This window comes from Protopterus annectens, chromosome 15.part0 (assembly GCF_019279795.1).
Source record: "Protopterus annectens isolate FY-2018-M chromosome 15.part0, PAN1.0, whole genome shotgun sequence".
NCBI lineage: Eukaryota > Metazoa > Chordata > Ceratodontiformes > Protopteridae > Protopterus > Protopterus annectens.
The window spans coordinates 371,704,251-371,727,832 of record NC_056749.1 but is presented as its reverse complement, the minus strand read 5'-3'; the positions used below and the strand labels follow the sequence as shown (position 1 = coordinate 371,727,832).

Below are 23,582 nucleotides of genomic sequence, written 5' to 3'. Positions count from 1 at the left end.
ACTATACACTTTTTGGCGTTTAGCTTGAGGCCATGGCTCTGGCACCAGTTGTCTGTTTCTATGAGGCCCTTTTGTAGGATGCTTGTGTCGGCTGGAGAGTCGATTATGGCGCCCAGTTTGCAGTCATCTGCGAACTTGGTCAGCCACAGTCCTTCCGTGTTGGCCTGTACCTCCAAGAAATATATACCGTACAAGAGAGGTCCCAGGACTGAGCCTTGTGGGACACGTAGTTTACGTTTGGATTCCAACTCTTTATTTTTCTTTTGCACCTGTCATTTACAGATATGCATATGTATTTTTTTTTCTCATTTGCTTCTTAGGGTTGCCACCTTTTCAAATGGCCAAAGTGGGACATTTTCGGGACAAACATCAGATTTTACAGGCCGACACATACCCACGGTCAGTACAAAGGATAGAACTTAAACTTTTTTGCCTAAATAATAGCTTATTCTTGTAGCATTTTAGTTGCTTATTTTGTTTCTTATAACATTTAGGTATTTTAGATGCAGAATAACTGTTTTATGCAACTATTACATACAATATCAGACATAATTATGTCCTACAATCTCAGGAGATTTGCCATTTTTAATATTTTTTTGTCAGGACACAGCTGCCCAAAGAGGGACTGTCCCTCGCAAAGTGGGACAGGTGGTAACCCAATGCTTCTCCAGGTTCCTGTGATCACGAATGGCTAGCAGTAAAGCTTCAGATATAAAGAATGCCTTTAAGTCTGTAAACTCCTCTTGTATTGGACTAAGAATAGTGGCTTTCATGCTGTTAATTCCTTAGTTTGCATTTCTCCCAGTAGATTAGGAAAATAGCAAATTTTCACTCTGAGTCTTGGGTAGGTTGTCATGTGAAGAGCATAATTTGAGTTTTTCTCTGGTAGCACCAACATTTCTGTTCAGTTATTTTCGGACCAACTTGCTTTAGAATCTCTTTGTATACTGTGTGAACATACAATTTCCTCCGTAGGTTTGTGTAGCTTGGGACACAAGATTGCTTATTTGAAGTTCAATTTTAGCATTCGATTTAAGAAGCATTAGAAATTTGATTTTATTACTTTCAGATGTAATATCAATTATCATGTGCCCTCTGCAGCACACATTCATTATCAGTTGCCATTGACTGCTTTCTGACTCTTGGATAGCAGAAGTTACTTGTGGCTGTGCTGGAATTATGCCAGGCTCAAGTTTTCTCCTTTCTAGCTTGAAATCAGGTTTACATTTTTGCTTATTGATTCAAACTCTAATGTGGTACTGTAGCTGCTGCAAAGGCTTCACCAGCTGTCGTATGCTCAGCAGTGTTTCCCACTTTGGTTCATAGGAACACAGTTTCTACAGCATCACTCTGGCTTACATTTATCATATCTTACAAGCTGTATCCTAATTACTGCTCCTCCTCATCATTGCTAGAGGATAACGTAACTATAGTTCTTTTCAGTTTTCTTCACTTTATTCTTTTTGCTCTTTCAGACTTGTAGATCTTCCTAAGAAGATGGTGAATAGCTTAGTTTAGACTTCGTAACTGGACCGTATTCGACATTTGGTACATTTGAAGTGCACTTAACACCCATTTCTGAAGCTTCATATTCTGTTTGTTTCACAACAATTCTAGGTTCACTAGTATGGAAAATGGCACAGTTCTGTTAGTTGGCTTTATGCCATTCAGGACAGATTTATATTGATCTCAGATATGCAGATGGATACCACTGTAATGGTTGGAAGTAAGGAGGAGTTGAAGAGCCTTTTAATGAATATGAAAGCAGAAGATGCAAATGCTGGTTTGGGGTCAACATAAGGAAAAATGTGTTCTGTATCTATCAGTTATTTATAGATGGAGAAGAAGACAACGTGAAGACAGTGACAGATTTTCCCGGGCTGAAAGATTCTGCAGGTGATTGCAGGCATAAAATTAAGATTTATTTATTTTTTTGTAAGGAAAGTTATGGTAAATCTGGTTAAGAAGTTAAAGCAAAGGCATCACAAAGTCAACAAAGGTCCATATAATCAAAGCTATGGCTTTCCCAGTCCTAGGAGTCGGACTATAGCTCTCTCAACCTCTTAGCCCAAACGATCTGGACAAACCCAAAATTAATGAGGGGACAAAGCCTCAAAAATAGGGAAAATTTTTAAATGTTGATCTTATAAACGTAGTTGCTGAAGTAAAAGGTCATGTACTTTCTGAAGTTTACAAAGTCTGAAACTTAAATGGCTGCCATTATTTCTTGAATTCAAGCCCCACTGATTGCCACTGAAATCCAGAAAATCACAAATTTAATGAGGCACAAACCAAAAATATGAGGCAAAAATCGGGGCAATCTGTGAAAATCTGTAAAGTTGAGAGGTATGTGTCGGGCTATAACTTTGACTGGGCACTAGAAGATTAAACTGTGCTTTTAATTGTTTTGTATTTGGACTTCTCTGTACATAGCCGTTTAGTAACTACTACGCATTTGTGCACTCAATATTCTGTTGTATGAGCTTGGCCAAAGCATCAAGATATTGCTTTAGGGACTAGACTTCCTCAACTACTTAACTTTAAGCAGAAGTTCTTAAGTGTATTCTCAGACTCTGAGCTGGACTTTGAATAATTCATTTTCAGATAGCAAACAATTTCTGGTCCTTTCCACTATGTCACCAGAACTGTCATCTGCAGTTAGGAACTCTTCCCATATTTTTCTTTGACTCCGTAATTATCAAATGTCAACTTGATTTTGACCCAGACTTCTGTTTTTCAAGTTTATGGACAAGATTATTTGTGGTTTTCCCAATGTGTGCATTGTTCTTTCCAGCTACATTAAAACAATCCTACCTTCTTTCATTTTTGCGTGCCTAGGATACCCTTTCTGAAGCTGTTCAGACTGTTTATATAACTTTTTACCCCTTCCGCAGCTTTCCTTAGTCTTTGACTTTTCTACAGAAAATCCAAACTCTGTGTTAACCTGGACATTTTAACAGAAGTTTTAAATAGTCCTATGGATAAACTAATTTTTGATAGCTCTTTGGTATTCAAAGCTAGTCAACATCTGTTCAAAACCCTCCGTTATTTTATTTTCATTTTCTAAAACTATCCACTCCAGTTTTAACTATTGATTGTGAGATATACAAGCACCCCCTGCTGTTCTGCGTTCTTAGTCAATGTCTGGGCCCTTTGCAGCACTTTAACTTCCTGGAAGAGTGCTTTGTTTTATGTTATTGCTGGTTGGCTATTTGTTGTACAGCCACATTTTTTTTGAAAAGGCCCCTATTACCTTTTCTAGAAGTTACTTCTTAACATTCACTAGTGTTTGAAGCAGACTGTGTACTTCAGCATTGCTTCCCATTTGACAAAGTTGCTCACTTTTTCTGATGTTGGTGCACACTAGCCTTTGCTAGCCATCGAACATCCCACAAATTTCTTTTGTAAAATGTCACCGGAGTTACTGCAAATAAATATCATAGCATACAACCTTGTATAGTACAAGATGTCACAAAAACAGAACATTTTCTTTTCCAAAGCAACCATTTTAACTGCCTTGAAGACCCACTTTAATTGTTGGAGCTAACCTCCATGTAGGTGCAGGTTCATTTTTTCTGTGGGTAAAACAGTTCCTCAGTTTTATTAGCTAATTGAAGTGGTTTCTTATTGTGCTTAGCCCAGGTTTCTGACTGCTATTTACTAGGGAGAAACAATTTCAAACAGCAGATGGTAGAAGCAGTGCTATACAAAGCTCTCTTTTTTTGTGATTTTTATATACGTTGTATCACTTTTTGTCTTGCTTTCACTTCTCAACAGACTAGACTTGCCAAATAGTTCAAATTTGGCAAAACTTCCTCAGCAGAGTTTTTTTTGTCAATGAACTACACTTTTCCTGCAACAAAATTCTCTTGTCGGATAGGCACAAGGGTATTCATTACTGTTTAAATGTTACTGAGTTTATATTTGTGAAGCACTTTCAACTGTTTCAAAATGCAGTTACATGGGGATCTTTTATGTTCATAGGTCCACAGAAGACTATTAGGCTGTTATCCCTGGTGGGACATTTTAAGCCCATGTTACCTTTGTGTCACCTAGCCATTTCATCTCCTCAGTATTTATCCTTTTAATTATTTTAATTGTTAGTCATACTTTCAGTGTACTATGGACCCAACAGTAAGGTAAGGCATTTAAGTTGTGTCTCTGGCCATTAGTAGAATAGTGGTCAGTCTAGGATTAATTGCCTATTTCCCATCCTTTGGTCTAAATTAAGTTTCAGTAGGGACATGGATGAGCTTTTTAAACATAGATGAGGAGTCTTTCCAGAGTAGTGGTATCTTCTGATGTCTATACCTGTCCCTCTAAACCATTCTGTTGGGTTACAGAACAGGTTTAGGTCACTGGATTGGGTGTTTGTAGTGACATGGACCTACTCCGTAGCAGCAAGTATAATAAGGGTCTAAGGATGTCCCACAAACCAGGCACAGGTCACGTCCCAGTAATTTGCATGAGATCAAACACAGAGACGGGACCCCAAGCCTGGCCATGCAGGACATTTTGCCCCAGGCCCTGCATCCTTTGGTAAGATGCCTTTGTGGTCACATTAGCTGCTGATATGTAATTATTGGGTTTTCATACACAGTTTCCTCAAACCAATTGTTGAGTTCAAAACAACCGGTGCAGTCAGTTTTTTTTACTTCAAAGCCCAGTTAATAAAATTCGTATTACAGAAAAATTTCAGTGCATGCCTTTCACTAGTGTACCTTAGCACACACTGAGTTATAACATATTTTTGCAATGCATTTCTTTCACCAGTTTAACAAATTAATATGTAGTGATTTAAGCACATTTTAGCAATTTCATTAATGTAGCACTGTGCTAGAAACTCTATGCAAAATCATATTGTCTCTAGTGTTTCCATAAATAACAGAGGATTATGATCGAGTCACTGATTATAACCTGCTTACTATGTGCTCGAGACATAGATGCCAAGAAATTCACTTCGAGTGAAGTTTGAGAAGTAAATCTAGGCAGCCATGTTGACAACACACAATTCAAGGTTATGATCAGTGAGATGATCATATTTCTTTGTAGTACATGGAGCTTCAGCTGCTCCATGTACTACTAGTTAAAGAAGAAAAAAAATTGCCAAGTGTTTTCCTGGCTTTCAAAGCCGTAAAACACTGAGCAAGTGCTGTCAGAGAGGTTATTAACATAATCTATTACATTTACAGTACCTCCATTCCTTTCAACTGTCTACATTTTCACAGGACATCCAGATTATTGCTTCATATATTTGGTCTGTTCCTCCTAAATGTGTTTTTAGACAAAACACTAAATGCTGAAGTCACTAAATAATAACATACATTTGAGTTTGTGTTCACATTCTTTAAGATTATGTAGGCGAACATGAGTCCTGTTATTCTAGCAACTCATTTTTTTTTTTTTTTTTTTTGTTTTTGAACAGGAAGTTAGGGACATGTTAAGGGTACAGACAGCAGGCAGAAACACGTTTTGTTCTGTCACTGTCATTTGCTAGTCAGTACAGGCAGATTTTACTCCCTAGCATGGGACCTAACCTTAACAACTTTCAGAGGGGCTGCTTAACATTTAAGGTCAGGTCATGCACCATTCTGGCTGGCTCATCTGGTTTGTCTTTTTTCCCAAATATTCAAGCATAATCAGAGAGCTCTGTGCACTAAAAGTAATTGCAGACAGAAGTTCCAAAAACACTAAACTGAATGGTATATATTTTTGAGTTCCACTACATGCAATTCTAGTGGGACTAGAAGGGGAAACAGATTGCATTTCAGCTGAAGACATTAAGTCTAAAAAATGGGTACAGCAGCCTGAACACTTCTTAGCAGTCAGAATCAGAGGCTCAGGATGCACAGCAGAACAATTTTTCCAGCGCACAAGGCCATTGAAGTGGTGAGCCAGATGCACAAGAGTTGTGGAGGGGGAATCCTATAGAAATATCTAACTTTTCTTTTGTGCATTCATTGTCGCATACAAATATTGCATTCAGGTGATGTAAATCTCTGCTGGGGAATGACCTCATTTAAGTGGGATTTGGAAGGAAGTATCAAAAATTAGGTAGGAAAAAAAACACATTAAGATTGTAGTTTTCCCAAAATAAATTGGGAGAAAGGAGCATGCATGAATAAAATAGTGGTGAGAGGTTAGACAGGGAAAACTAAGTAGAAAAGGAGAAAGATACTATAGGAAAGGTCGAAGGAAAAAAATAACTGAAGAGTGGAATGTGTGGCTATTGATGTTGCTTGGAAATATGAATTTGCATTTTACACAAAAAAGAAAATTTAAACTTAGCCAGCTGAAAGTTTTAGTTGTGTTATAGTTTAGAAGATGGAAGCCTAAAAAATGATTGTGTTAAATAATGATTTGTAAGTAGTATTTAATCGGTTGTCAGCCCATGTCTGATAAAACTGGATTGTGGCATGGGAAGCCAGCGATGAAACAAAGTCTTTCAGTCTGTTTACAAGAACAGAAGGAAATATTTTAACATCTAGGTTAAGGAAATAGGTCTGTGATTACAGTGTTTTCTAAGAGTCAGTGAGAGGCTTTTGTTTAAGAATAGTTTTAGGTTGATTAATGTAGACATCTATGATACTATTAGACGGAGGTAAAGAAATGAGATTTTGGGCTATTTTTGCCAGTTTAACTTTAGAAGTTTTATAGAAATCTAATGTAGAACTATCATGGCCTGGTGCTTTCTGTGGCTTGTAGGAGGTTATAATTACTGAAATCTCTGAGGGTCAAAAGTACAGATTAATCACAGAATAGATTGGCATTTCCCTAACCATTTCCTAAAGAATTTAGGCATGTTTCTAATTCTTGGGGAAGAAGGTTTACATATCTGAAAATCATAGTTGGTGTAAATTTTGGATTAGTAAAATTATTCAACCTGCTTCAGGATATTTATTTGATAAACATATTTTTGCACATGAATAATAGATGTGAGGTATTTATGAGGATTTTACGTCCAGTCAAAAGCAAATGTGATCTCTGGTTATTGGCTAGGCTTGTAATAATCTGCCGACTGGTAGTCGCCTATTTGCCTATGAACCTATCAGCCTGGATTTGCATCAAGAAAGTTTGCAATGTTTGACTGAAGGTCTTTAATTTGATTTAAAAGTGGAAGGATTCTGATTAATGATAAATTTGGAAACTGGAAATGCAATCTTATGTAAGAATCCCCCCCCCCCATCTGGAGTTTAATTTTTTTTATGAAAGGATACTTAAGAACTGAAAATATTCTCCAACTTCAGCCTTAGGATCCATCCATAAGATGCCAAGATTAGATTATGAAGAAATTAATTCTATAATAAGTTCATCTAATCAATGTTTTTTTAGCCCCCGCAGCTGACCATCAACTGCCCCTAGCTCCTCTTCTTGTTCACCCGGTATACTGGACCCTCCTTAGATACCCCATGCGTACCATGCTCTACCTGACCGGGGCCAGAGAGGAGCTTTATGTTCGTACAGCATCATACTTCTGTACTAGAGAATGCACCACTGCCCTATGGCAGCCTTGCAAACTCAGCAATGGCTGCCTTGAGTGGTGCACAAGCTCTTCTGTGTATTTGCAGCCTCTTGACCAAGCAGTAGCTCAGTAGCCACTTCCTTCTTCTTTTGCAGCAAGCCAGGATACCTCCTTCTTCCAGGGTGGGGGAGACTGCGTCTGCTGCTCATGTCAGTCCTCCCTTGCCTGGTCCCCTCCGGTGCACTTGCTACTAATCAAACACAAGTCATGTGGGACATAGTCAGGGCTTTATATCTCTGTTCCACCAGGCCTGGGGCTAAATTCATTTAACAAAGCCAACACTATCCGGGGAGTTTAATAAGGTGTCTAACCCTATCTTAAAGTCCATGTGAAAATGTATCTCGGAATAGTGTAATATTTATCTAGGAAAAATAAATACATCCTTGACTAGTGAAGAAAGTAAGCCAGATGTAATGAAAAAATATATCTGAGATCAAGAATGATGCACCAGAGAGAAATAGGAAAGCAGAAGGTCATTTAGAAACGAGATGTAAGCGGTCTGAAAGTTCATAGATTTCTATGTTTTAAAAAGCTTTTAGGCACTTTAGAATTAGAAGTTCTAACTGCTAACTTTGTATCCTTGTTTTGATTACATTAGCAGGGGAGTGGAACACAAGTTAAATATTTAGTTTGCTAGCCAGGGTAGTGGAGTGATCTATTTCATCCACAATCAGGGAATTAAAAGGTAACACAACATTGTGGAAAGAATTGGTTATAATACAGAAAGAAGTGTCATTAACATATTGAAAAGGTAGTGTAGCATAGTTAAAAGAATTGCATAACAATATGCTGGTAAATGCAACAAAACTAAGCATATGAGATTTGAGAGACCTAAATTGAAAGGTGAATATTTAATACAGCACTCAAGATTGAAGTTGTGGAGTCAGAGGACCTGGATATATTGGTAGATACAGCTTTGAGGTTTTCTAATCATATCAACCAATTTGTTAATGTTGGTTGTAGAACTGTAGGTTGTATAAAAAGATTTATCAAGTCTAGGAAATCAGAAATTACTAAGTCCTTGTTTGTACTTGCATTAGACCCAAACTTGAGTATGTAATAACAATATGGATACCTTATAAGAAAACAAGCACGAGTAAACTGGAAAGAGTACAGCAAAAATATACTCAGGGCATTCATGGATGTGAAAGTTTGTTACTATGAAGGACTAAAATATCTGAACTTGTACATTGTGTTGTGTATCTGTTTAAGAGGAGAACTTATTCAAGTATTTAGAGACCACCTCTGAGAAGGTTTGTGGTTATCAAAAAGTGGTATAAAAATCATCTGACAACTGAAGTAGAAGGTTCTAAGGGAATGACACATGCACTATTTTTTTCTCTGATAAGGGTAGCTGATGTGTGACGTAGACTACCAAATTATATTATTACATTAAAGCAAACACTAGTTTAGATTTTTTAAGAACAGCCTAAACACTTATTATAGGAACAACTGTTTTGCTATATTGGCAGGCTAGAAAAGTGTTCTTGCCCATGTTTGAAATGTGTATGCATGTGCATCATTGATAAAGGTGTGGTTATAGTACAAGATGAAGTAAATATTCAATCTGTGTTACAAAGTAGAATAATAACCCTCATAAGTTACCCTCAGCAAATTGACGTTTCAGTTTACAGAGTAGTGAATGTAATTGATATTAGTACTGTGGATTTTATGTATGGGTCTGCAGAAGAATATTTTATATTTTGTGGAAAGTGAGTAGATGGTTGTCTGGTGGAGAGGGGTGGGCTGGGTAGAGAGGATGTAGGCTAAGTGAGGGGGTAGATGGTTGGCTGGTGGAGAGGGGTGGGCTGGGTAGAGAGGATGTAGGATTTGAAGAGAGGCAGAAGATTAAAAGGTAGAGAGGATAGTTAGATTACAGGAGAAAGATGGTACCATTTGCAGTGACTCCTGCATCTAAGGTAGATTGGTAATACATTTCTGAGTTTATTTACTGGTAAAAATTGTATGGAGGAGGTAACATTTTTTTTAATCTATTGTATAATTTTTACATTGTGGAAGATTATCAGTGCACTTAATATGAATCTCAAATAATGTGGCCAGTAGTGAGTTTTCTGCCTGCTTTTAGGCTGTGAGGAAATGGTATGAATTTCCTAATTTGGGTAGTTGGATCTAGGTGTGATGGGATGATGTCAGTCAGTTTGTGAAGTATGTAGGAATTGTTGGAGTGACAACGAATCTGGTGTGAGGTGGTTCTGATGGTTATCTTACTGCAGAGAGGAGAGGTGGGATTAGAAAGTATTCATGAACCAAGCTGTGGAGTAGCAGGTCAGCCTTTTCCTTACTAAGGAACCAGTTGGCTTGTTGAAGAGTGACAGTGGTACTCAGGTTTTGGTGAGAATAGAATTACTGTACATTTTATTTTAGTGTTTGGAGATCTTTGAGGTTTTCACTGGGATACATGAGCTAGGGCAATGTGGTGCATTCTATTTGATGCTAAAGGATGTTTTTCTTGATTTGCATTTGTGCCTTCTGGGGTGAGAAATTGAGTGATGGGCTGACATCCAAGCAGAGTCAAGTTGATTTTTGCTTTTTTGTTTCCAATATACAATGGGAGAGGGGAAAAGGTAATGCCTAGGTACATGAAGAAAGTTCTGGTTAATTTGCAGGTTTTAGGATTGGGATGACAATTGCACTATATATTTAACCTCTTTTTCTGTCAACACTTTCCCTAGCATATGGAAAAAAAAAGCATGCGTTATGATATTTGCTTTACATATTGGAGAAACACTAGAAAGAGGATGTTGGAGCCATGTGACCATTGCTTTGTAGGTATTGTAATAACATGCTAATTCTTTTTCAGAAGATTTTCTTGATAGAACAGGAGCAGATAAAGTTTAATGGAGTTGACATGGTAACACTGGGTGCTGGTGAAGGTAGCTGCAGGGATGATGTTGAATTCATTTAGAAAGTTGTAAGCCATTGCATATACATGGTGTGCTGTTTTCTTTTTGGCTGGTTAGTTGATGTACCTCTTTCTAGAAGTCTGTAGATGGAAAAGATGTTGGTTTCCATGTTGCATAGACAAATGGCTTTAGTCCATCTAATTTTTTTATGTGGTTGTATAAGGTAGGTTTTTTTATAGGTGATATGGCCTTGGGTGGTATATGACTGCACATTGTCTTCTTTTCAGGGAAGCTGTGAGTTCAAGTTTTAGTAATGGTAGCTGTGTAGCTTTATGTAACCCAAGTACTTTGGGGAATGACTTGCTCTTGTATGTTATGGAGGGATTCTGAAAGGAAGGTAACAGCTTCATTAACATTGGCTAGTTTTGTTATTAATGGCATACTCTGTATGTCCTGAGTCACATGGGGTATTGGTTGTGACAGGATTACAGATAGTGGGAGCAGGTAAGGGCACAACAGCTGCATGTTTGGTGAGTGAACTAAGACAGTTGATGTATGTAAGGGTCGTTTGAAAAAAAAGGGCGTCTAGGTGGCTGTTTGTTAGATAGGTCTAATGTGCTCCGTGATTAGTTGGTAGAATGGTTTTAGTTGGGGCACAGATGCCAGTATTGTTTTTTGAGTTAGAATTGGACTTTTATTAAGGCTGCTACAGTTGAGGGATGAGATGGTTAGGTGCTAAGGGTTCTGGGGTATTGGGGTAAGTATTTTTTGTGGTAGGAGTTGCAAACCCAAGTTGGTTTGAAGGCCCACACTAAATAGTAGTAGGAAGGCATAAATATTTAGTGTTTTTTCTTTTTTAACTGTTTGTCTACTTCCTTTCTTTGCTGTCCTTGTAATGTTTGTGATGCCTGGTATTTCCTATGTGCGTGGTAGTAGGAATGGAGATATGGGACATATCTCTCAGCAGTCCAGACATTTGCTGCATTTTTGTTCCGTTCATAAAATTTATTTTCTGGGAAATTGCTGAGGATTCAAGTCACTAAATAATGACATACATTTGAGTTTCAGACTTCATATCCTTCAGAAAAATGCATGCTAACAAAATCCTGTTATTCTAGCAACTTAGTTTATAACAGCAACATTTAAAATCTGTCCCTGTTTTTGGGCATTTGTCCCCGTATTATTTTAGGCTTTGTCCAGATTTTTTTGCACTAAGAGGTTGAGAGGTATGGAATCGTATGGGTCGGTAGTGCTCATATAGTATGGCTGTGGGGTGATGTGTGCTTAAGTGCCTCTTGTGAGAGGTAGTCTGATGGGGTTACTATGGAAATACCGGGTGAGTGAGAATAAAATTTTAAAGGTAATTTTTAGAGTTGCTTGTTGAAGGCATCATTGTACAATTGAAATGAAAGTAGTATTTTCAGATAATTGGTAATATTTTTGTGGTTCTGGTTAGCGATAATGATTATAAGGTTTTATTAGTAAGAGAAATGAGGATTGAAAATATACCTGATGACAGTAGGGTTAATTTAAAAGTAGATGAGAATATGTTTATCTAGAGTTAGTTAGCAGAAATGGACATAGTTGTCAGGTCACTATGATTATTAAAAATTGGGATTTCTCATAAGTAAGACACCTGTCCCCAGTTTTGTACATGTACCTACAGCAACATTAATACAGAATGTTTTGTAAAGTGTTCCATTCATTAGAAGATGTGTTCTTTTTGAACTAATGCTGTGTGGCCATCAGATTTTATAAAACAGGTGGGAAGATAACTCTCTTATGGGGGTCTTGGATCTCGTTACTATTCCAGGGTACAAATTTTAATATCAGTCATATAAGGAAATTTTATAAATAAAGATGATTGCTCTAAGGCAGAGCAGATGTACGTTAAGGTAACTGCAAATCCTCATCAGAACATCTGCTATCCACCAACAGAACAACACTTTAAATATACTAAGGTCAAAAAACCTAGAACCTAACCCATGCTAACCTATCACTGTTTGTTTGAGGATTGTTCTTTTTTGTAGCTTGTTCTTTTTGCAACATTGAAATGAAAAAAATATTTAAACTAATTTAAAAAGCATGCTTAGTTACATACACAGGAATAAAAATCTTAAAACGTATCCCTCTTATAACAATATCCTGCTTACCATAACTGCAGAAGGGAAATATTGACCTGTATATGAAATGAGACTGCTCAGTGCATGCGAGTCCATATTCCTTATAGGATTACAGAATCTTTGGAAGTTTTAAGGCTACTGAGGTTTTCAACCATCATGCCTTGCTAGTTCCCACCATAGACTGCATCTCCCTTCTTATTGGAGGTGAATTTATGAATACCCAGCCAATTGTATAGCTCCTGTTTGAAGGAAGATGGTGCACCACTCTCCTTTTTCTCCAGGAGAAGTCTATTCCAAAGATGAAGGAGGCACTGAGTAAATAATCTGTGTTCCATCTTAATTTTATTGATTTGCTGAAGCAGGTTTATATCCCTTGTTCTGGTATTTGTGGGACTGTTTGTGTTAGATTCTGAAGTACTGGGTCTCTAATTGTTCGTAAAGCAGTGCTTAAGTCTTCTCTGAGGAGCCTGTACAACACAAAGTGCTTCTAGTCTTTTCTAGTTGCTTAAAGGTTTTAAACCTGTGTTCCTGTTTGTTAGGAACCTCTGGGGTCTTTCTAAATGTTTGCTATGTCTGGTGAGGTACATCCTAAAGGGGGCATTGTATTCCCTCTTTAGTCTGATCAGCACCGAATACAAGGAGACAATAACTTCATTAGATATGGATTATATACTTTTGGTGATCAGCTGCACTGAGTAGAAGGATTTCTTGACAACAGTTGCTACGTGATGATCAAAGTAAACAAAATTGTCAACCCAGTTTCCTAGGTCTCCAACTGCATTTTCTTGTGCAGTGGTATTAGTGCTGTATGCTAGAGGGATGATTTATCTGCCAAATGCCATGATGTTGCATTTTTTAGCATTTAATTTAAGCTCATTTTCAATGCACTAGTCATTTGTGCTTAAGTTCCTTCTGATGGGTTTCTGTGTCAGAGGGGTATTTGACAATGACTCCCAATTTGCCGCATTATGTAAACTTGGTTAGGCATAAAACTTTGTTTTTAGTCTGTAGGTAAGATAAGTAAATACTGAACAAAAATGCTGTGAGCACTGAGCCCTGTGGGATACCACTGGTCACCTTAATTTTCTGTGACACAACCAGTCACCCACACCATGTGGTTTCCGTACTTTAGCCAATTTGCTATCCATCTTACTACATAGGTATGCATTTGCAACACATTTTGTTAATTATGCTACCATGGGTAATGTCAAATGCCGTGGCCTAATCAAGGTGTAAGCTATGTGTACTGTGACCACTTGTGCTACCTTCTCAAAGAAGTTTACCAGGTTCATCAGACAGGATTTACCTTCTGCAAAACCAAATTGCTGTGGCTCTAGCCTGATGAGATGTGTAATGTTTGTTACTCAAGTCTATTATAATGTGTTTTATGGCCTTTAGTCTGGTAGATGTATAGTTTCCAAATTTGGTAGTAGGGCTATTTTTATGGACTGGCATAACCGTGCTGTAGGCCATACCGCTGGGGCTGACAGTGTAGCTAAGCTCAAGTTAAAAAAGTTTGTGAGGTCCCACTAGAGCATGATTTATTATTTTTCATGTTGTCCTCTGCTGGAAGCATTCTTTTTCTGGGACAGCACCTTCCGTAAACATTCTTTAGTATTGATGGGGAGTTTGAGGGATAAGGGGGTATTAGAGCTTTGGGTGCTTATTTCAGAAATGAAGCTTTGTACTAAATTTATTTGCTAGTATATTGGCAAAGTCCACTGACTTTGAATAAGTTTTCTCATTTAATATGAATTCTCTACATTGATTTTGTTTTGTGATATAAAAATGTTGCAATATAAGTTGAGAAAGAGATGGCATCAGAAACCATACACCATTCTAAGAGGTCTTTAATAGTGTTTGCAACATGTAGGTGAAGAAATACATACGAGAATAGTTTCTGTATGAAAAGGCTGAAAAGAAACAGTTGGTACACTTAATGGATTTTTTCTTTTTCATGTTACTGTTTCCATTATACCCGTGTATTCCTTTGGTAATCTTTTTATAACTTTATTAGTGCTAAACCTATGATTTTACTAGGTAGCCCTTTCCAGAGTAACAGAACTCTCTCATTAAGGCATTCCTTTTGCCACTGTGATTCATGGATGCATGTTGACTCACCAAGTATCTTTCACTAGAATGCCATTAGAAAATAAAAAGCCAAGCAACACTTGATCACAAAAACAGTCTTTTATTACAAGGGGCAAGCTTCTCAGCATCCCCATATCCAACCAAAGGTCACACAACAGTGGAGAAAAAAATGCAACCTCAGACTGCTGAGAGTTGTTTTCAGCCTTAATACCTTGACTGAATAGTATTAGAGTCAAAGGATCAAAGGTTCCTTGATTACAGTACTATATTTTCTCCTCACACTAGTCCATTATATTGTGTTAGTATCCGCAGTACAAACAAATCAGTTCTAAAAGCATTCTAAACTGTTTTACGGCCACTTTTTGCACAACTGTGTTGGAGCGAGTAAGACCGGATTGACATTTGTTTAAATTCAAGTCTTTTCATCATGTTGGAGTATTCCAAATTGCTCTTTCCACTCTTGGTGTCTGATCTGTTTTGTTAGGGGCTCAGAGTGATGACACCCATTCACATTTGGCCCTACCTGTACTATTGAGTGGCATTAATAAGACATCAAGGCTACTGACTTCATAAATAGTTAGTACATCCGGCAACCACTAATGTTCCCTACACAAGCTGCCTGTATGTAGATAGTTTATTCAGTAAAACACTTCCATAACCATCTATTCACAGTAGATGATTGATGCCTTAAGGGACCATGTGTAAAGTGACAAAATCTAAGCATCCTATCTGTTCTCACAATTCATTTCCTCAGTAGTTGCTTACCTTTGCTGTCTGTATGTCATTTAAGTTTGCATTCTAACTTTTCTTTTTAAGGAGGATCTCTTCCAAAAATGCCCTCCATAGCTACAACATGCTTCTCTATAACTGATTACTGTGCAAGAAGTTCTGCTTCCTTGCCAACATCATGTTGAAGTCAGCAGAATCCATTTCCAAGTCAGCAAAAGGGAGAAAAGAGTACAGAGAGAATTATTTTCAGATTAGTTCCATTTTACTTGTGTTTTTTGTCTCATTTTCAATTTTAGGGTTACTTGTATGTTTAATTTATTTTTCAAACCTGCCAAGCATTCTGCATTCCTTTTAGTGGAAACAAATGTGAAGGCTGCTTCAAATGTAGCACAAAATCCTTAACTCTTTTGTCTGATTTTGCCAGTCCATAATTTTTGTAGAATGTTCATGATTTTGTCTAATATTGTTAATATTGTTAACCTGACCACCTAGAATGGGTATGACAATATTTTCCTTTTCTTGGTCTTATTGACAACCCTGCTGGAAAAAGAACACTGGGAATCAACTTTAGAATATCGAGAACTCCTCTGGCAATTAAAGTTAGATGCTGGGAGACCCCCTGGGCTCAACGGTTTGATCAGTATCAAGCCACTATTGAAACTAAGAAGGGCAAGACTTTAGTTTGACATTCCCCACACAATTACTCATGGCAAGTACTCATACACATGGGCATGATTTTCACTTAATGCTACACTATACAAAGTCTATGTTAAGGAAAGACCTATTGTACAGCATAGTTTAACTTGGTTAAGATATAGTGTTCTTTTTCCAGCAGGGTTGTCAATAAGACCAAGAAAAGGAAAATATTGTCATACCCATTCTAGGCATTAGCCTTATATTATACTTACACGAACAACAGTTGGTACGTCAAGTCAATCCATCTTATCCCAATTTTCAAAAGAAGTGCAACTTTTTGCACAAAGCAAGTTTTATCACAAAGTTAAACACTATGGAAACGGTGCACAATGTTTTGTTTATTTTTAAGCTATTGGCATTTTTAGCAGTGACAGATGCATTAATGCATTATTTTAAGCAATTTATTATATTTTTTTATATATTTTGTTTTAAAGGAATTTTTAAGCATGTGGAATAGTGTATAGTCTCTTTAAAATGTTAATTGGTAGTGCTTTCTAATTAACCTAGGATTTTCAAGGTATATAAGACACCTGATTCAACAGCATGGTGTCACTTGATAAAGCTCAGAATTCCTCTGAGCGAAAGCGCTTGTGTGTTATTATTCTGTGGTTCTGAATAAAGGAATTATTTGAATTCGTTTGGTGCCTACCTGGATTTATTGAATCTGCCTTGGTGAACTTAAAACAAGCTGTTCCATTTCCTGGCTGTGTGTGCATTTACTTCCTGGTTTGGTTCTCTGCTGTTTGTTTGACTTCTTTATCTGTTTTATTGACTTAACTGCTAGAAGTAGTAGTACTTGCTAAAACCGATTTACCATATTTCCATAGTTTTGAAGTTTGTGATCTGTGTGCATTACACTTTAAATTGCCTTTCATGTCATTATGCTTTTAACATATTGATTTCCTTTAGCATTTACATTTACCGTAACAGTGCCTGTTTCATTTGCAAAGAAGAAAACATGTGAATCTGCCAAGTATTAAAATGGAGACTTTCTGTTTTCTGAGGTGCAGTGATCTTAGCACTAGTATATGTAAAATTATGAGGTGAGGGGAAACCCCCACAGGATACAGGGTGTATAGCTTCTCCTCAAACAATTCTTAAAGATCCACCATTTTCGCATTTATGGAGATTCACAGATACGAGCGTCATACTTCTGATAAAGGATCCCTGCTGTAAAGAAGGTAAAAATTGTCAACCTGTTGTGCAGCAGTCATCTGCAGAATACAGTATGAGTGGTTTCAGTGAGTATTGTCCTAACACTGTACCACACCTATTAATTCATGAAGAGTAGTGGAATTCTAAGTCTGTCTCCCCCTTTTCTCCAACAGGGTCCTGCAGATTGGGCTGGGCGTATTACTGTACTGGAGCTGGAGCTGCTGCTGCAATGCTGATCTGTACTTGGCTCTCTTGCATCGCCGGGAAGCTGCATAAACAGTCCAACTATTAACCACTTACCTCTGTAGTACCACATAAAGGTTGAAGTTGTGGACAGTGCTCTTACACAATTAAGGGCCAACTATTTTGTCTTTTTGTAATTTATAGAGAGAAGCTTCTTCAAGTCAAAAATGCGCATGTCATATTTGAGAAGGGCAGCAGATTGTGCTAAAAAGGAAAATTAGTGAAGGAAGCTGTTAATCCCTAAAAACAGAATTATGTAATAGGTTGGTAGTTGTATTTAGTGAAGTTTCACAGTGTTGTGAAGGGAATGTAAAGCTACTCAAAGTCCAAAGACACTTGACACTGTGATATCAAAACAAGACATGTGGTATGGGATATCTGTTTGTTCTTGTCTTCTGGAAACTGCATTTCAAAAGCATAATTATTTAATTGCTGTCTTGTCTGTGTAAGGCTTCTGTCATTGCTGCCATCTGCTGTCCATTCCTGATGTGTGCTGGGGGAAAAAAAAATGCATTATTTGAATGTAAAACGCATGTGTCTTGTAACAAACATTAAGTATCAAACACTTTTAGTTTCCTTGCTTATTTTCCTTCCCTACTGTTGCACATATGCATGTTCTTTGTCCTGACTAAATAAATAACAATGTGTCACTAACTTCTGTTTACTATATCATGTCTGCGACTGATTCTGGTGTCTTCTGAAATGAATGTGAGGTGAAATTGTACAAAGGATTTTTGCCAGTTCCAGTATAAAATTATTCTGTAATTGGCTAATTTTGTTACAGACCTCATGAATTGTGCATAAAGACAAAAAGCTGTATTGGATTAAAACTTTATTGCAAAAAATTCTGAAAATGTCAATGTATATGAAATGGTATAATGCAATTATTAGAACATGCTTATACAAGCATATTCTGAATTTACATCCTGATTAGGTATGCATAGATTTCAGTATTTGGTTCTCGAAATATAATTTCCTTTCAAAGTGTTTTTCTCTGTAAACTCCCATTTTAATGTGATGTGATGTGGGCTTTATTAAAAAAGTTATTTCTCTGGTATCTTGTAATAGTATCCATTGGTCTGTGAGTTAATGAGCACACTGTTTTATTTCTATGTATGTCTTCAGGTTCGCAGGTAAAAATGTCATTGCTATGTAGACTGCTGATTGTATAAAACATACTGACCAGTACTGCCAGGGAAAGGGATTGCTTGTGGCACTGGGCATTGAAGTACTGACATCAGAAACAATTTTGGAAGGGTGAATTGTGCCTAGACTATACTTGTATTATTTTAAACATTCAAATGTAATTGAGAAGCACTTTACTTGTTAAGGAGCATGCACAATGCACATGGTCAGACACCACCTTGTTAGGTCATCATGATCACATATATTTAAGTTTTAATTTCTAAATTTCATTAATGTTTTAAAGACTTGGGCTAATGTGCCACAGATCTAGTTAGAGATAGTTTCCTTTTAATGTCATGGGTAGGTATTTTTGCCTCCTATGGTTTGAAAGTGTTCACCCCTTTACTGTTGATCATTTTCCCAGAGAAGAGTGCTCCACAGTTTAACGTTTTAGTTGGCTGAAGTAATGTCAAGCCAATCAATGTAGTGTATTTACTGAGGTGCAGTTTTGGGAACTGTGTTTGTTTTAACTATTTACCGTTACATAAGTAAGGCTGTCTCAAGGTCCTTGTTTTACCTTAATCCTGAGTATGGCTGTCCTGTGAGTCACTGTCTGTATGAGACATTGCTGATTGAGCTGTCTGGGTTGACCTGTTGAGTATTTTCAATTTGAAAATACTGCAACTGGGGGTGCAGAACTTCTGATTTAGCTTTCTAGAATGATGTAAACCTGCAGTGTCTCTACCTGCTAGTCTACATGTGTAGTGTAAAAAAAAAAAAACAAAAAAACACTGTTGGTACCATGAAATAAATGATTGGTTTCACTCCCTGCACTTATGATTAGAACTGCACCTTTTGCAGGTTGATCAGAAAGTTGGTCAGTCCTTCAGTGTTATAGTGAAAATTATGAATTTGCATGATGTGCATCCATTAAATATAAAAACAATAATAATCAGATTAATTCATGGGTGGTGGAGGGCTGGGAGGTATGGATCTGGCAGTGGCAGATCTATTTAAGTGAATGGATGGAGAGTCAATATTTACAGTGAAGACTTCATGCATTCTTTCAGTTCTTCTGAGGGAAAGTTAGACGTGACAACTAATATTTGAGTTTATAGCTGTAATCATTTTTGTAGCTAATGAGAAAATATTTTTGGTGTGGGTTACTACAGACTGTAAAATTCTCACCTGAAAGTAGAATTCTTTGAAATGGATAAACTTATTGGAGACGGCACTTTTTCTTTCATGTTGTGACTCAGTCATACACACTGTGTCAGAATATCATTAATGTGGAGTTAAAAGTACAAAAGCAATATCATAACAATCAGTGGCTCATGCGGTTTAAACAAGGAATTCTGGAAGGGGAGAGTAGAAGATTTTAAAATTGTTCTATAGCTTTCAGATACTGCAACATACCTTAGCAATGCTCTGTGTGTTGTACCAGAATCAGGTGATCAAATGTGATGGCATTCCATAACCAGCGCTGAGAGGATGGAACTCGCACAGCAATTTGTTTTGTTTTCTTTGGGACCTGATATAAAGATCTGTCTCAATTGAGTTAGTTCAGTCAGTTAGAAGCTCATCATCTTGCCTTGTAGAAGTAAGCATCTCCGCATCTAATCTTGCCTTGCTGTATTAATTAAGTTAGCTAGGGAACAGTTGTTCTTTAGACAATCAGAAAATACAGTGAGACTAGTTAAGTAGTGTTTTTTTGCATCTGTTCGAATCTATCCAACTGTTATTTTTATTTCTCCTGTGATTGAAACTCTGATGTTTAGTGTACTTGGAAACTTATTCTCAAGTTTACTATTTTATTATTTATTTTTAAATACTTTTATACCTTTCAATATGGCTGGTCTTTTAGACAATACTTTTAACATCTTGAGAGTACTTGTGCTTATTTTAGTGACACTGTGGACACTCTGAAAAGCCCTGCTGCTTTGGTTACACTCTACCATTTATAGTATTATTGTTTTACTCAGTACCCTTGTAAGAGCCTTAGTGTGGTTGACTGTGGTGGCCGCATGGTTAACGTATAATCTAGGCAGAAGGGGGAACAGCTAAGTAAATCTGTTCCAGCTTTTCCCAGGTGTGTGTGTGTGAAAATTAAATAATCTGGGTGTGTCAACTACTTGGAACTGGGACACAGTGCTCCAAAGTGAGTCTTGTTTGGAATATGGAGAGAGAGTCCCAGGTCTGGACTGTGTTCCCTCTGTGCACTTGGGGGAAACTGTGCTTGATGCAGAGATATGCATTTCAAAATACTGTGTAAATCTATTCCTGTTTTTATTGGCTTTCGCTCACCGGTGTCGGTGCGAGGATAGAGGCTCCTTGATTAGTGACTGGGGTAGAGAGGCCATTACATATTGGTGGCAGAGTGGTGTAGTATTAATTGAACTTCAGTAGCCTGTGGGCAGTTGTCACTGAAGGTATATGTTCTCTCAAAAGCCACAGGATAAACATTCAGAGTTTAATTTTCACAGCAGTTTTATTTGTTTTTGTATATTCAGGGAAAGCAGGCAAAGATTTCAGCAGAAGATTATGGTAAGCTGACAAAGAACCATTCGGCCAAGGTGTGCAAAGTCAAAGGACTGGTTCATGCTAACCAGACTAAAGTGCAAATTATTTCAGCTTTAATTGCACCTGCATTGCAGACCAATGACCAGGACGACAACCAGTCTGGTGTTGGCAATGTGCAGTCTTCAGAAATGGGCCAGTTTACCTTTTCCTCAGAGGACTTAAAAATTCATCCGGAGTTAGAGACTTGAACTGGAGATTGAATAAAAGGCAAACCAGTGCCAGCATGAACTGGAGGCCAATTGTTTGGAGGCTGAAGAATAGAAGCAGCATCTGCATGAATTGCGATGTTTGTAGACTGAAGACAGACTGTGGCATTTGGAGGCTTAAGAAAAAGAGAAGCAGCGTCAACATGAGAGAGAAATGCTGACCTTATCAGGGTGATGGAGGTAATGGGGAAGGGAATAACTGGATTCCAGAAACAATAAAGGGTAAATTTATTCCACAATTTTCAAAGGGGGATGACTTTGATAGTCTTATTCATGTATTTGAATATACATTGACCAAGAGCTCTGGGTACAGTTCCTGACCCCCCTTAATCCATAGTAAAGCTGCAAATGGTATTTATAAATTGTCTGATACTGATTGTTTTACTCTCTCTCATATTTTAAACAATATTTATTGAACTGTTACAAGTTAACACCTGAAACTTACAGAAAAAAGTTTTGTGAGCATAGACACAAGGCAGATAAGTATATGTGATTATATTGCTGTGTTACCCACTTATTTTCATGGATGGGTGAATGGGTGTCAGGTTACCCCTTTTAAAAGTCTGGCAGACCTTTTGCTGAGGAAGCAAGCCCTTATTACTTTGCCTGAGGACATGAGAATCTGGTTGGGCGACCAAAAGCATAACTCGGCAGATGAGCTGGGGAGAAAAGGAGATCTCTACCTGGCAAATGGTGCATCACTGCACAAGAAAGGGATACTTAGTGCTGCACATAGATATGAGAAAGCATGGTGGGCAGCCTAAATCCCCCCAACAGAGTCTACCAGACACTAGTTTAGGTACATGGCCAGGATCAGTGGTTAGATGTTTTAAATGTAACCAGAGAGGCTATGTAGCATACAGATGTCCACTGAAGCAAGGTGGGGAACAAAAGTTGAGGGAGCCAGCAAGTGTGAATAACAGCCTGAAAGCTGCAAGTTGACTGGAGACAAGTGTACTAAACTATCACTAGTGTTCATATCCTATCTTAGTGGATGGAAATCTGGCCACTGTTAAGAGAGACAGCCTCTGACATATGTATGCAGTGGTTAGAGGAGCAGTACTTGCTTGCGCAGTCCACTCCAATCAAATCTTTAGGAAGGACCCCATTTCAAATACCTTTGGCCAGGGTTCACCTTGACTGGGAGGGTGGAAAAGGAAGCAAGCATATAGCTGAATTTGAGGATATTCCTGCAGATGTCTTGACAGGGAATGATTTTAATAATGCAGCACCTTGTGTGCATGCAGTTGCACACAGTCGGGCATGGAGACAGGCATGTGGGTCTGGTAGCCTGAGGGAGACTCAGACAGACCCCACACCTGAAGCTGGGGCTGGTGATGTGGCTGTTTCAGGGCTGGAGCTACCTTGTAGCAGTGAGCTTGAAAGTGAGCCGCAGCTGTTGATAGATACTGATGTTCCCATGGGGAGGGTGACTGCAAGGACAGGCTAACAGTGAGGCACCGCTGTCAAACGATACTAGGCTTCTGGTGGAAGAGAAGCTGGGAGGGGTCACAAAAGTAGAGTTGACACAGGCTGAGCATTCTGACTCTACCTTTCAAAGCTTGAGGGAGGCAGCTAAGGAGACACCTGATGCTCAAGGAAAAGGAGAGTCTGTATACTGGAATAAAAGGGTTACTGTATAGAGAGTGAACCCCTGAGGGAGGGTTAGAGGGTGAGGTAAAAGCAGCTGATAGTGCCTAGAGCCTACCATCTGCCACTTCTAGCCATAGCCCATGACATTCCTTTTGCAGGTCATATGGGCATAAAGCATACTAAGAGACATATTATGCAAAACTTCTATTGGCCTGAAAGGGATATAACAGGGTACTGCAGAACCTGTGAGCAGTGCCAAAAGGTAGGCAAGGGACAAGGTCAAAGCTCCATTGATGACTTGCTTGTGATTGAGGAGCTGTTTCAGAGGGTAGCTATGGATATTGTGGGGCCTCTGAATACCCCAAGTTCCACAGGGAAGTAGTATATCCTGGTGGTAGTAGATTATGTTACTAGATACCCTGAGGTGGTGACTCTGTCTTCCATCGAGGCAGAGAATGTGGCAAATGCTTTGTTAGAGACTTTCAGCAGGGTAGGTTTGCTGAGAGAAATATTGACTGACAGAGGTGCCAATTCATGTCGGAACTGCTGGCTTGTCTGTGGAAGTGTTATGGGGTGAAGCACTGAAAGACCATCCCCTACCACCCCCAGGCTAATGTTTTTGTGGAGAGGTTAAATTCTACACTAAAGACCATGC

General features: G+C 38.1%; 1 protein-coding gene across 1 annotated transcript in view; it reads left to right on the top strand.

Moving 5' to 3' along the window:
- LHFPL1 (LHFPL tetraspan subfamily member 1) overlaps nucleotides 1-18,480 on the top strand; it is a 262,305-nt gene extending 243,825 nt beyond the window's left edge. The window contains exon 4 of the mRNA XM_044057113.1: nucleotides 17,354-18,480. Coding sequence (XP_043913048.1) covers nucleotides 17,354-17,472 — 119 coding nt within the window. The 3' untranslated portion in view covers nucleotides 17,473-18,480. The remainder of the gene's footprint in view (nucleotides 1-17,353) is intronic.
- Nucleotides 18,481-23,582: the final 5,102 nt, after the last annotated feature.